General features: G+C 36.6%; 1 protein-coding gene across 10 annotated transcripts in view; it reads right to left on the bottom strand.

Moving 5' to 3' along the window:
* SYNE1 (spectrin repeat containing nuclear envelope protein 1) overlaps positions 1 to 13618 on the bottom strand; it is a 471391-nt gene that overhangs the window by 231285 nt on the left and 226488 nt on the right. For all 10 annotated transcript variants that reach the window (XM_065931098.1, XM_065931099.1, XM_065931094.1 and 7 more), the window contains 6 exons: positions 12287 to 12451; positions 9470 to 9826; positions 4273 to 4409; positions 3879 to 4056; positions 2852 to 3034; positions 108 to 251 (listed from right to left, as the gene is read on the bottom strand). In XM_065931098.1, the coding sequence (XP_065787170.1) occupies positions 108 to 251; positions 2852 to 3034; positions 3879 to 4056; positions 4273 to 4409; positions 9470 to 9826; positions 12287 to 12451 (1164 nt within the window). The remainder of the gene's footprint in view (positions 1 to 107; positions 252 to 2851; positions 3035 to 3878; positions 4057 to 4272; positions 4410 to 9469; positions 9827 to 12286; positions 12452 to 13618) is intronic.

The following is a 13618-nucleotide window of genomic DNA, read 5'->3' as shown; positions in this document are numbered from 1 at the left end:
GGTGCACCCAATCTCAAGACAGCATCGCCTAACTGCAGGGTGTCCCATGCCTCTGATCTGAATGCGTGGTAGATGAAGGAGGGTCAGACCAGCCTGGGGCGCGTCACCTGCAGCTTCTGCTGTTCTCGTCTCTTGGCTGGCAGATCATACAGGCGATTGCTGCTTTCATGAACCATCTTCTCAGTTTTACTCAGCCAGTCCTGCACAGGCTCAGCGCTTACTTCAAAGTCCTTCATTTGGATCTTCAGATTCTGTGAGGTTTTAGATAGTGTTAGGGACCAGAGGAAACGTTAATAATAAGTCTAGAGTCTTTTAATTTCCTCATCCATAAAGTAGAAATATGGTGATGAAGACTAAACACATTAACACATGCTAAGCGGGCATCTACAATAGCATCTGATGGATGTTCACCTTCGCTGTCTTGGCAGCTCTAGCCTCTCCCTTGAACGTCACACTTATGTTCGCTGCTATTTTCCTGGCCGTTACCCACTGGTTATCTTGCAGGCCCATCGAATTTAATATATATTAAACTGAATGAATTTCTCTATCTCTTCCCAAACCACTTTTTCTACCATATTCAAGACTCCCCTAATGGCATCATCATTCGAGCTATCTTCCAAATGAGAAACTAAAGACTTAAACTTTAACTTCTCCTTCCTCGATCCCCTTGTTAAATCAGTTATCAAATCCTGCCATGTTTTCTCTTAGAGAGAAACCCCTCATCCATTATCATTTATTTAATTTAGGCCCTTGTCTCTCTCATCTGGACCATTTTGAAAAGCTTTCTCTGATCTTCCAGCTACTTACTATTTACCATTTTGGTCTACACTATGGCCAAAAAGTTGAGATATTTGTCTCTGAAAGACCAGTAGATTCTTCACTCGGCTTTTTTAAATCTTAGAATTAAGCCCTAGTGGTCTAAAGCATTCATTGTATGTAATAAACTAACGTCTCTTCTATGCATCTAGAATGGTATGGTTATGTTGCATCCTTGGCAAAACTGAGAAAATAAGTGCTGTCTGGGGTTCAGAAAAGGAATCCTATCCAAGAGTCAAGGTCAAATTGTTTAGTACACAAGACATTCTACTATCAGGTCCTAATCTTCATCCTTGGTCTTATCTTTGTTGCTCTTCATACAATATTTCACTTGAATGCCAAACATCTCAAAGTCTCCCACCAAGAGTTGACACTTAACAACACCCTGGCCCTGCACATTCACTTCCTTCTAACTGAAATGCATGTCAGCCTCGGCAAATTCAAAGAATGTTTAGTTTCCAGATTCAGTTAGAAAGTCGCCTTTCTGGATACCTCCCTTGATTTCTCCAAACAGAGTCAGTTTCATCCTTCTTTGAGTGATTCCCACACCTTGAGTATACCTATATTATATTGCAACCATCTCCTTATATACTGTTTCCCTCTCTAGAAAATGAGTTCTCTGAGGAGAAGGAAAGGTTAACACTTTCGTATTCCTAACATAGTGCTTGGCACATAGTAAGTGTTATTATGTGTATTATTGTGTGTATTCTTAATTAAAGTGAAGGAACAAAGGAGGGAAGACAGTAAGGAAGAAAGGGCGATAGGCAGGAAAGAAGGAAGAGGGAAAGGAAAGAAAGAAGGAAGAAAAATAAGAAAAGCAGGAAGGCAAGCAATTCCTGACGCACAACTGGACATTTCTTGAATTAGGTAACCTCATTATCTATACTATATGCATTGCTTTTGATAGGAGATGCTCAGGCCACACTGCACTAATGATCCCTGCAGGGTTGAGAGCAAACTTCTAGGCAGTGAAAGATGGTTCTCTTATCTATGTCAGATGCACAACTGTGTCCAACTCTTTGCGACCCCATGGACTGTAAACTACCAGGCACTTCTGTCCATGGGATTTTACAGGCAAGAATATTGGAGTGGGTTACCATTTCCTTCTCCAGGGGATCTTCCCAACCCAGGGACCGAACCCATATCCCCTGTTGCTTCTTCATTGCAGGCAGACTCTTTACCACTTGAGCCATCTGGGCCTCTGCAAAATGGTTATTACTCTCTATTACATGGAGGATGCCTGCCATGAAATAATAGCCACTATTACAGTAGAGAATGACAACAGTCTCTGGTTAGGGAAGAATTGAGGAAACATGCATTTTCTCTTTCCAGATATTAATTCTCTATTATTAGTTTTCCATCCTTCATTGATTATGGCCATAATTAAATTAAGGCTCTCTCCTGCTAGGAAGCATTTTAAAAGGAAAAAAAAATACTTGCCATGACTCTTAACTTTCCTCTAAGAGAAGAGTTCGTACACAAAACAAATGATTTCAAGAAAAAAATAATTGCATTATGGCATAATTATGTTATGATTATAGTAAATTCAAGTTATGCTATCCCTAGATAAAATAAAATTATTTTGTCTCTCTGCATACTGAACTCCTAAAATCTACTATTCAGTACTTGGTATCTGCATTAGTTATAATATTCTGTCTCATCCATAGAATTTTTCAGCCCTGCATGGATATTTTTGTTCCGTTCTCCTAGAGCAGTTTTCACAAGTGAGGGACTTCAAGTAAAGATTAAATAACATTGCCTAAAACTTAAACCAGTTGTTCCTGGTGGGCTGGTATATGGGCAAGTCTGTGATAACTGCCTCTATCATGCAAGAAGTTATTAAATTCCTCAGTGAGGTTCACACTTCAACACTGAGGTGCTTCTTAAGGTTATCCAGTCATCCAATCATATTCAGAGAGGGATGACCAAAATCTCTGACAAGGATATCTAGATGTACTGGATATAATACATTGAATTTTAACAACAACAACAACAAATAACACAGAACGTGTCCTCATGGTTGGCTATAGTATACCTCCAGAGCAGACTCCTTTTGGTGGAGATTCGAATGAAAATTTTTCCAATCTTCTTTTGCAGTTGCCATTTTGGCCTGGATGCCACTAGCTTTCTCTTTGGTCATCAGAGTACACAAAAGTTCTCCTTTAGAAAGCATCGTGTTTAACTTGTGCTGTCCATTTTCACTTTCTGACAAAAATTCCTTAAAGAAGAGATTAGGCACAATAAAAAGCTCTATACATGAAAATACATGAATTTCCTACTTATTTCTCAATAAAATCAAAGAAAAGAAATAAACAATTTTTGTTGCATATATTAATCGACTAAGATTCTTTTACCCTATTTGTTCAATAATACTCTTATGCATTACTGTATTATGTATGTATTGTACCTAATAATAATCTTATGTAACTGTTACAGGTATTGTGAAAATTAATGAGAAAATCTGACTAGCGTGCTCAAGCACAATGATTCTCACAAACAAAGAGCTTTTATAATCTCCTAAATCCCTATTAATATATAAAAATAGCATGCATTTAGATCAATGGACTAGTTTCTTTTCACTTACACATCAATTGTTTCAAGCATGGATTTACTTGAAATCTTAGCTTCTTAAGCAAAACTTTAATAGCCTTGTAATAATAAGACCTAGAAGTCAGTGATTCACACTTAGTCATTTAGTCATGTCTGAATCTTTGGGACCCCACGGACAATAGACTGCCAGGCTCCTTTGTCCACGGAATTTTCCAGGCAAGAATACTGGAGTGGGTTGCCGAAAATCTCCTCAGGAAGATCAGGGGATCTTCCTGATACTGGGATTGAACCCGAGTCTCCTGCATTGGCAAGTGGATTCTTTACCTCTGAGTCACGTGCAAGCACTGTTATTACATATTTTCTTTTTTGGCCATATGGTTTGTGAGATTTTGGTTCCCTGACCAGGGACTGAACCCATGCATGTCCCCTGCAGTAGAAGCACAGAATCCTAACCACTGGACCCCTAGAGAGTTTTCAGCACCATTATTAGAATTAATTGATCACACTCTTACCTGTATTTTCTGAAGACTCATTGAAACTTCATTGATATTTTGAGGTATGTCAAAGCACTTGGCAGTTGTGATCTTTGCGTTAACCAACCACTGTTGGAAATCCTTGAAGGCTCTCAGAAATCTTTGCTGTAAAATCTGTTCTTTATTCTGACAGCCCTTGGAAGCTTGCAAACAAAGACTGGAACCATGATTTGAAGCGTTTAACGGGAGAAAAAAGTGGTCAAGTAGATCAAAATACCGTTCAAGAAAATCAACGGCTCTTAGTATGTACTCACACCATTTGGTAATATATTTAAAGATTAATTTATATTATTACTGAACTCACAACTTAAACAAACCTCTGACTTCTTATTTGTGTAAAAATATTTTGAATGCCAGTAAGGTTTATGCTCACCAATTATACTCTTTAATCAAGCCAGAAACTTTTCCGCTGTATGTACTCAGGTCTCTGGAAAATTGACAAAGTTCATTCAGTTGAGACTTGAGATTCTCTGTCTGAGGCTCTGCTTTTTGTAAAGCATCCAGTATCTCCTATCAGAAAATAACAAGGCAGAGAAGCAAGTGTTTAAACTGGGTAATTTCCACATCCTAGTATCATACATGCATAAATCACTTAATAAATTCTTACTGAAGGAAGAACCAACACAGTAGATTCAGTAAAGAGATGAGGTCTATTTTCAGGATTCCCCCTGGCAGATGATAGCCCTTGGTTATTTTGCATCTTTTTCTAGGAAGACCTAGGTTCTCAAGTATCCAGCGTTGCCGGAGAGTCAAATGATCAAGTGATCAAGTAACTTAAAGTGGAACGAGAAAAAGAAAAACAAGAATAGCCTAAATTGTTCAAAAACATTCTGTCTAGGCCATTGGAAGATGTGCATGGGTATATGCTGTTTAAAGGTGAAGAGAAATCATTTCAAAGCAAAGCAATACTAATTTTGGATTAAAAAAATACATGTAGCAACTGAATTTATGTAGTATATGTACAGTTAACTTTTACATTAAGAATTTCTTATATTCCAGAGGTCTAATTTAACTAGTAATTTATTCCTTTCATAGTTTCATTCATCTAGTCATCAAATATCTGCTAAATATCTGGTATGTATCAATCATTTTGCTGGATTCTGGCACTCTTGAAACAACTAAAGGTATGATTTTTGTACTTGAAGAGCTCACAATTTAATGGATGAGAGAGAGAGAGAGAGAGATGTGATTAATCACAATATTGTGAATCTTTAATCCAAAGCAAAGTGTTGGGACTTGACAAGGACACCTCTGAAACCACATGGTCTACTGAGTTACACAAGGTGCTTTGCAATCAGAGTTCTCTTATAGCATTGTCACAGGGATCATGTGAGATCTTCAGTGTCAAATACTTAGCACAGTTCCCAGCACATCAAGTGCCTAATTAGTAAAGTGAAGTGAAGTTACTCAGTCGTGTCTGACTCCTTGCGACCCCACGGACCATAGCCTACTGGGCCCTCCGTCCATGGGATTTTCCAGGCAACAGTACTAGAGTGGGTTGCCATTTCCTTCTCCAGAGGATCTTCCCGACCCAGGGATCGAACCCAGGTCTCCCTCATTGTAGGCAGACGCTTCACCATCTGAGCCACAAGGGAAGATATAATTAGTAAAGACAGCAGGCTATTTAAGTGGGACTATGTAGATAATATTATCTCCAAGCTAAAAAAAATATTAAGGAGGAGGGGCAAGAAGATGAGTAACTACTCAGATAGCTGTTGCTGTTACTATTATTGTTCTCAGAGATATTTATCAAGACATGGCCTAGATTTGTAGGAAAACCAGGCCTCTCAACAAAGTAGGTCTCTGTTGTATTTCTCATCCTAGAAAATGGCACTGCTGTCCTCCCACTGATCTGAATCAGAAAACTTCTCACTCCACACAAGATGAATGAGGTCTGGTCTATTATATGTCTTAACGCTTTTAATCAGCTCTCTTTCCCTCTGCTTCTTGACTCTCAGCGCCCCTGTCTACTCCTGAATGGCGCAATGTTCTCTGATTGTGAATCCCGTTCTCCAGTTGTTGCCTGCGTTTTCTCATTCCTAAGTAATTCTGGATCTTGATACTGTTCCTCCACCTCTCCCATCTGGTCAATTTGTAATCAAGACTCAGCTCAAATCAGGACTCCTCTAAGGATTCTCTGCTCTCTGTCCCACCTCTTAGGGGACTGTCTTGAGGACACACAGCACCTGGTCTGCACTCATCACCAGCCAGCGTCCCCACTGGTCTTGAACTTCTTGGCCTTTCCACCTAAACTGTGATTCTCAGAGGAGGGATGAAGTTCCCTTGGTTTTAAAATTCTTTATTTAGGTTACTGGCTGGGCTACAGAGGAGTATACGATGTTTTTATTTAAGAAATTCACACATAATAACTAGAAAGTTTCTCTCCAAAACTCCAAACACTAGTAACTACTATTTTACACCACATTGAACCATTTATTTAAGAGAAAATGTTATAAGAACTAAAGAATTTACCACATACCAAAAAAGTAAAAAGAGCCAGAGATTCAAAATAGTCATTTATAAATTAGATGATATGAAAAGTGAAAAGCTTTTGACTAAAAAGTTATACTAAAAAAAAAAAAATCACCTCCCCTGGTGGCTCAGATGGTAAAGCGTCTGCCTGCAATGTGGGAGACCTGGGTTCTATCCCCAGGTTGGGAAGATCCCCTGGAGAAGGAAATGGCAACCCAGTCCAGTATTCTTGCCTGAAAAATTCCATGGACAGAGGAGCCTTGTAGGCTACAGTCCATGGGGTTACAAAGAGTCGGACATGACTGAGCAACTTGATTACACTAAACGTATCATAAATTAAAGCATTTTAGCAGTCTTTCATTTTATAAATATCAGGTTGTATAATTCTGTTTCAGTTAAGTCTTAAAATGCATTTCCCCCGCTTAGATGTTCTATAGGTTAATAAAATTGTTTAATCTCTAAGGTTAATAACCTTGAAAATTAAAAAAATATGAGTTTTACAAACACAGTGAATAAGATACTTTGCAACATGATTTAACATAGTTTATAGATGATGATCCATTTTTATTTTTTAAAGATTTCTTGAGTCTCATCATTTAATTGTGGAATAGAGAATAAACACTTGTGGAATTTTATGTTTATTACTGTGATTTTCAACAATGACAATCCCCACCTCCAACAAACAGCAAAACAATGTCAAAGAACCCTGGCAAATCCATCATTTTGTAAAATGTCCTATGCATCCATTTGTGATGGAAGTATTATCATTATTTTTAAAATTAAAAGCTTTTCCTAGCTTTATTGAAATGCAATTGATAAACAATATTGTATAAACTTAAGGTGTACAACGTGTTGATAAGGTACATTTATATTGTAAATGATTATCACTAGATCATTAGCTCACACCTCTATCCCATCACATAATTACCATTTCTTTTTTATGTATGGTGAGAAAATTTATTATCTGTTTTTATCTTTTATTTTTTCCTGGTTTTATTGGGATATAATTGACATATAGCACTGTATAAGTTTAAGGTGTATTGCATAATATTATTTGTTTTAAGATTAAAATATCATTATTAAAAAATAAAAGGAAATCTGAATATTGGGAGGTGATGTAGTATTATCATCTAAAGTATGAACTCTGGAGCCAAAACTGGAAGTAGATCTAAGCGAAGGGCTGGCAACTTTGGATTACCAACCAGCACAAATAAAAATCTATATTCTCTTCTTGAGATTCCAAGAAATGTTAACATTGGTTTAACATTAGTATAAACGTGCCAAACCTGTCCTCTTTTAAACAGAAAATTAAAAAGGCCACTCTCAGGTAAAATCCAGGGAGAAACGTTATCTTAGTTCACCATGCAGTTGTCTACCAAAAGTAGAAGAGGAGAGTCTTAACTTTTGCTCTTGAATTTAAGTCAAGGCACTATATACAAGTTCTGTAAAATCAGTATGGAAGTTCAAGGTTGGTTTTCTTGCTCAGTGATTTTGAATAAATTAAGTAGTTCCAGTACGTTTTTTTTTTTCCCCGTTAATTTTCTGAATTACATTCCTATGGCCACCTAAGGCATGCCTCTATGTATTGGCTACTACAATATTTCGAAAAGTGTTTGGGATGTTTCTTTAAATTATGTATAACCCAAAATGTTAGTTTTTTGTATGGATCACAAGTGCAGCATTCCTTAATTATTTATGTTATTTGTCACAAGTGTTACTTAAAGAACAAAGTATGTATTTCATGAAAACATTATGAGCTTTTTCTCTTCATTTAAACAAACTTCAAGGTAATTGGACTTCTAAAGCAAAAAAAAAAAGTCCATATTCTCTTTTCATTATCATGTACATTTTTTATAGGTTTTACCTATTACTTTCATTAGTAGTATCAATAAAAAAAGATAGCTCAAAATAGTAATTCGATCTAAATATAACCAAATCTTTCTTTTTAAAAAATTTCATCATATTAATGGAAGAGAAAGAAAAGAAAACACAAAAAGAACTAAAGCATTATAACTCATTTTTTTATACCAGAGTGAATAATATTGACCACATTGGACAATTACCGATTTCCTCTCCCCTGTTTGACAGAACTACTTTCTGTGCTTTATTCTAGAGCTTAAGCCTAAAGGATAGGAAAGGCAAAAAAACAAACAAAAATCCTAGAAACCTTATAAATAGAATAGTATAAGAGATGATTATAAAGTTTTATTTTGTGGGTGCTATATTTGTTCCAAATACTTGATTTAAAACAAGACAGTGTTGGAAACACTGCAGGACTTTCTTACCGGCTGGAGATATTTTGAAATGAATATAACATAAATAGAAACAGAGAAGTTTACTAAACTTCCTTTTAAGGACAACCATGATTCACAGCACTCTAAAACTGCACATATCGAAAGGCTTTCTGAGACACTATTTAACAGTAAAAGAAAGAAAGAAGATTTCAAGCTTCTGCCCATTATTCACTCTTCCTTTTATGTTTTCCTTCCTCACATTCTGAAAGGGCGGTTATTAGTTTAAAAAAAAAAGTTCACAAGGCAACTGGTGAGCATGACTAGGAGTTCTGTTAATGGGTTAATTCAAACACAAGCTGTCAAATCCATACACAGGAGAGCTAATCAGGGTGAAAACTATTAGTTGTGCTTTAGGAGATTACCAAACATTTCTTTCAAAGCTATAAATTCAATCATTTAATTGTTGGAAATAATTCCCTGGCAGGAAAATAGCTATGACTCTCTGTCTATTTATGCCTCTACCCACAGGCCACTTTTTTCAGACTGAAGTGCTGAAAACAACATTACAAACTCTTACACCATAAGAATGAAAGTAAAATATTCCCTCTATCAATAAACGCTTCTTATGATAAAAAGAAAAAACCTCTTTCTCCCTTATGTCTATATTTTCACAGTACTTTGATTTATGAAAAAAGGAAATGGAGCAGCTTTACAAATTTAATTAGATTAATACTTATTTTTCCAAGTTTGAATGTTGCATGTTTTTAGTTAGCAAGGATTTTTTTTTTTTTTTTTTTAGCAATGAAGAGAGGCAAACAAACATTTTAGCATAACCCCCCAGCAGAAAACAGGAAGCCAACTTACCCGGCCCTTCTGCCAGCATTCCACTAGCTCCTTATCTGTGTTCTTGCCTTCCAGGAGGGCTAACTGCTGCGCCCAGCTTGTCAGGAGGGCACTAAACTGTTCGAGGGCCTGCTCCAGCTGAGCCACTTGGCCTGAGAACTCCTGCTCCGAAAGGGCCATTTGGCTAACCAGGTTCTCCAAGCTGGTCTGCGTTTGGAAAACGCTGTCTTCCCACTGCTTCCAGTCCGCACGCAGGGCCTGCATCTCCGTGTCCAAGAGCTCACAGCCACTGGCAGTCGTGTTCTGTTTCACGGCAGGGGCCAGAGACTCCACTCTGCTTAGGCGGCTTGCACCAATCTCTCTGGAATCCATCAGCTCCTGTAATGGAACATCACCATGGCAACCGAGGAGGCTCTGAGTCACTTGGCCTGCAAGTTTCCAAATGTGTACAGAGGGGGACCCCGTCCTGCTAGGAAGTTTTAGCAAGTGTGCCACAAGGAACCGGATTCAATGTATCCGCCCCCTCCTGAGTTATTATAGTAGAGATTATCATTGGGAGTGTCAAGGTTTGCGGCGAAGTAAATTGAGGAATCCGCAACAGCCTCAAGGGGAACCCTGAAATCCGGCGTTGTTTGAATATGTGAAACTATTTGGATAGTAATTTAAATGTTTGCCTGTGGTGTATTGCTCCTGTAAATGTGCGAATCTTATTTTTCCCTGGGTTGACATCAAGACAAGTGAACAAGGACTGTGGCAGAACTGTCCTCTGCTCTTGTCTCTACCCCATTTCCATCTCCTTCCCGGAGGTGGTGGCTTAAACGACACTTCTGTTCCACTAGGAATCAAGCTAAGCCATCACAACAAAAGAATAAGCCCTCCTCAATTTCAAATATTTCAGTACGTTAATATTTTCATATTTTCAGTATGAAATGGTTCAGTATGTGGGCTTCCCCGATAAATCAGTTGGTAAAGAATCCGCCTGCAATGCAGGAGACCCCGGTTCAATTCCTGGGTTGGGAAGATCTGCTGGAGAAGGGATAGGCTACCCACTCCAGTATTCTTGGTCTTCTCTTGTGGCTCAACTGATAAACAATCCACCTGCAATCCAGGAGACCTGGGTTTGATCCCTGGGTTGGGAAGATCCCCTGGAGAAGGGACCAGCTACCCACTTCAGTATCCCGGCCTGGAGAATTTCATGAACTGTGTGGTCCATGGGGTCCCAAAGAGTTGGACACAGCTGAGTGATTTTCACTTTCAGCATGTTAACTAAATATTTTTATAGTAACTAAAATAAATCATTCACAGACATATTTAAACTGAAAGCTCAAAATAACCTTTACACAGCATTCATTTATTACTATTCTTCTTACTTTTGAGAACCTCACTAGAAATTCAACCATTTAACTGCAACTTCTAGGCTTAAAGCACACAAATACCCCAAAAGATAAGACAAATTTATGTATTGCTAATTAAGTAAAATAGTGGTAGTTCTTGCTAAGAATAGATTCTTGTATAGAATCTATTCTGATGTTTATATATTTATGGATCTATTATTTTTGTTAATTTTAATACAAATTTATGACTTAGCTCCTGGACTGCTAAAATGCTTTAGGCACATGATCTAATTTAGCCCTCAAAATGACTCTGTGAGGCAGGTACTATTGTTACTATGATTTTTACCAATGAAGAAAGAGGCTGAGGCTTGAGGACAAGTAACTTGCCCTAAGAAAAGCAGTACAGATAAGATGCAGCATCCGGGTCTGATTCTAGAGCCTGAACGCGTGAGCTAGGGTTACATTTGCTGTACAGTTTTATAAGCATCGGTTTGTGCATATTCATTCCCACCCACCCTTCAAGTTCCTTAAGGGTTATACAACCTTCGTTGAATAAATGGATAGATGAATGGGTGAATAAATGGATGAATAAATCAAAATATTAGTGAAGTATATAATATAGCAAAGCATTTTATGGAATCACACAGGTAATAAGAATTTTAGAAGTGGCTTTCTGTGGTTATCTCATTTAAAACCTGTGCAGTCGTAGTAAGATTTAAATAATACTTTCTGAACATTTAAAAGTAAACTTTCAAAATGTAGTTATTGTTGCTATTATTAATGAGTATTTTTATATTCTGATTTCCAGGTATCAGAACACAATTCCAGTCTTCTATTCCTGACCACATTTATACTATGTATTCCAACATTTCCTCACATACAACTAAACAATTGAAAATATCACCATTTCCTGGTTCTCAGATTAAAATCTATTACTTCCACAAAGAGGACATTAATGCAATTTAATATTCAAGTAAATAGAAATATACTTGTTCCAGCTCCCTCAGATATGTGAACTTCTTTTTTTTTTTTTTTAAGTAGACCTTATAAGCAGGAACCTATTTTAATGCCCTTAAAATTACTGTTTTCTACTATGTTGTCATACTGTTGGCTAAGAAAGCAGAATAAAATAAGTGAAATATTCAAATACTTTTAACCAAGTTACTTTGTAAACTTTTCTTCCACTGTGCTAGTAAATAGTTTCTGGTTTTGCCAGCTCACCAATCTGGGGCATATTTCATAGGCCTTGATGCTACAGTAATAAGCACATTTGCACACTTGACGCATCCATGGACAGTGGTCCATTTTTTTCACAAGTGTACAATGTTTTGAATTTCCTTTTTTCTCCTACTTATATTTTTGATTCATGAGGTACAAAGTAATAAATACCAACAAATAGAAAACAGGAAGAAACTATTTTAAATAATCTAATCCACAGAATCTTCATCACAGGAATGTGATACCCAAGAACCAATGCAGTTATACCATCTGTCTATTTTCTGACCTTAATTTTAGATAATTTTTTCTGGGTGGCTGGTGAATCTCCTGACATATCTGACCACCGATGAAGTTCTTCCTTTGCTGAATGGAGCCAATCCATGAATTCTTGGACTGCATCTAAATACATGAGATGGTCTTTCACAATCTCTTCTACTTTCCTCATTTTCTCCTGGTAGAGAAAGAAGAGTACCTTAACAGTAATCATTATTGAGAATCTGAAATCAGACAAGGCAACAGGTGTCTTAAAGATCTTAAAAGATTTTTTTTTCTTATTCTTGAATTTTCTCTCTGTCTAATATCTCAAAGTGAAAAAAATCGAATCTTAATTAGACTGAAAGACTGTGAAGAAGCAATCATTGTCCTTTACATTTTCTTTGGTTTAGCTTAGAATAAGAACCTATACTTAATGAATGTTGACTAACATCCCTCACTAATAATCCACTTAATTATTACTATTATTATCACTGTTCTTATTGTTCAAGAAACTATTTGTGTTACCTTTACTGTATCCTGTTGCCTGTACAGTATTCTGCTCAGCACTTAAAATAAATTTGCTCATTTAATTCTCATAACAGCTATGTGAGGTAGATATTATTATTTAACTATATTATGAGAAGGGACCTTTAGGGGTTACAGAGGTTAAGTAACATGCCCAAAGTCATGCATCTGAAAAAGAATCAAAGCCAGAATTCAAATTTATAGGTCTTTTTGACTTGAGTCATAGCTCTTAATCATTACCAAAATAAAAATTAAGATAAACTAACACATATGTTAAAAACTGTAGTACTAATAATACAAAGAGAGTTCCCCAAAGGAAGTCAAGAGAGGGAAAAAAATCCTCTCCTTTATTTTCTTTAACATTCTCATATATATACAAAAGAAAAGTCACGAAGAAAAGTAATGATTCAGAGATGGAATTAAAAGAAAATCTTCATATTACACAAAGGAGCCAATTTCTTGGAGAACAGAAACATAAAATGAGAAATAGGATACTTGGTACATGCCTGAAATCTAGGAGGTAAACAGACTTGCACCTAATATAACAAAAATAAGTGGCAGCAAAAGCAAAAGAACTCTAAATTGACAATTGAGTCTCAGACAGCCTTACAAAGAAAAGAAATGGGTTGATTAACATTCTGAGTGGAGAAAGATGAAAAACAAAGAATAAAAAATAATCCCAAAATTGCTAAAAAGAAAAATTCATGGGTATCCATTGGTGAGAAATGACTCTTTATGTAATACACCTGTTCAATAAAGATATAGTTTGATTTTTATTTCTATTTTTAAAATTTTAATTGGAGAATAATTTCTTTACAATGTGTTGATTTCTGCTATA

Source organism: Muntiacus reevesi, chromosome 3 (genome assembly GCF_963930625.1).
Source record: "Muntiacus reevesi chromosome 3, mMunRee1.1, whole genome shotgun sequence".
Taxonomy (NCBI): Eukaryota; Metazoa; Chordata; class Mammalia; order Artiodactyla; family Cervidae; genus Muntiacus; species Muntiacus reevesi.
Note: the sequence above shows the minus strand (reverse complement) of the source record. Positions and strands in the feature narration are given on the sequence as shown.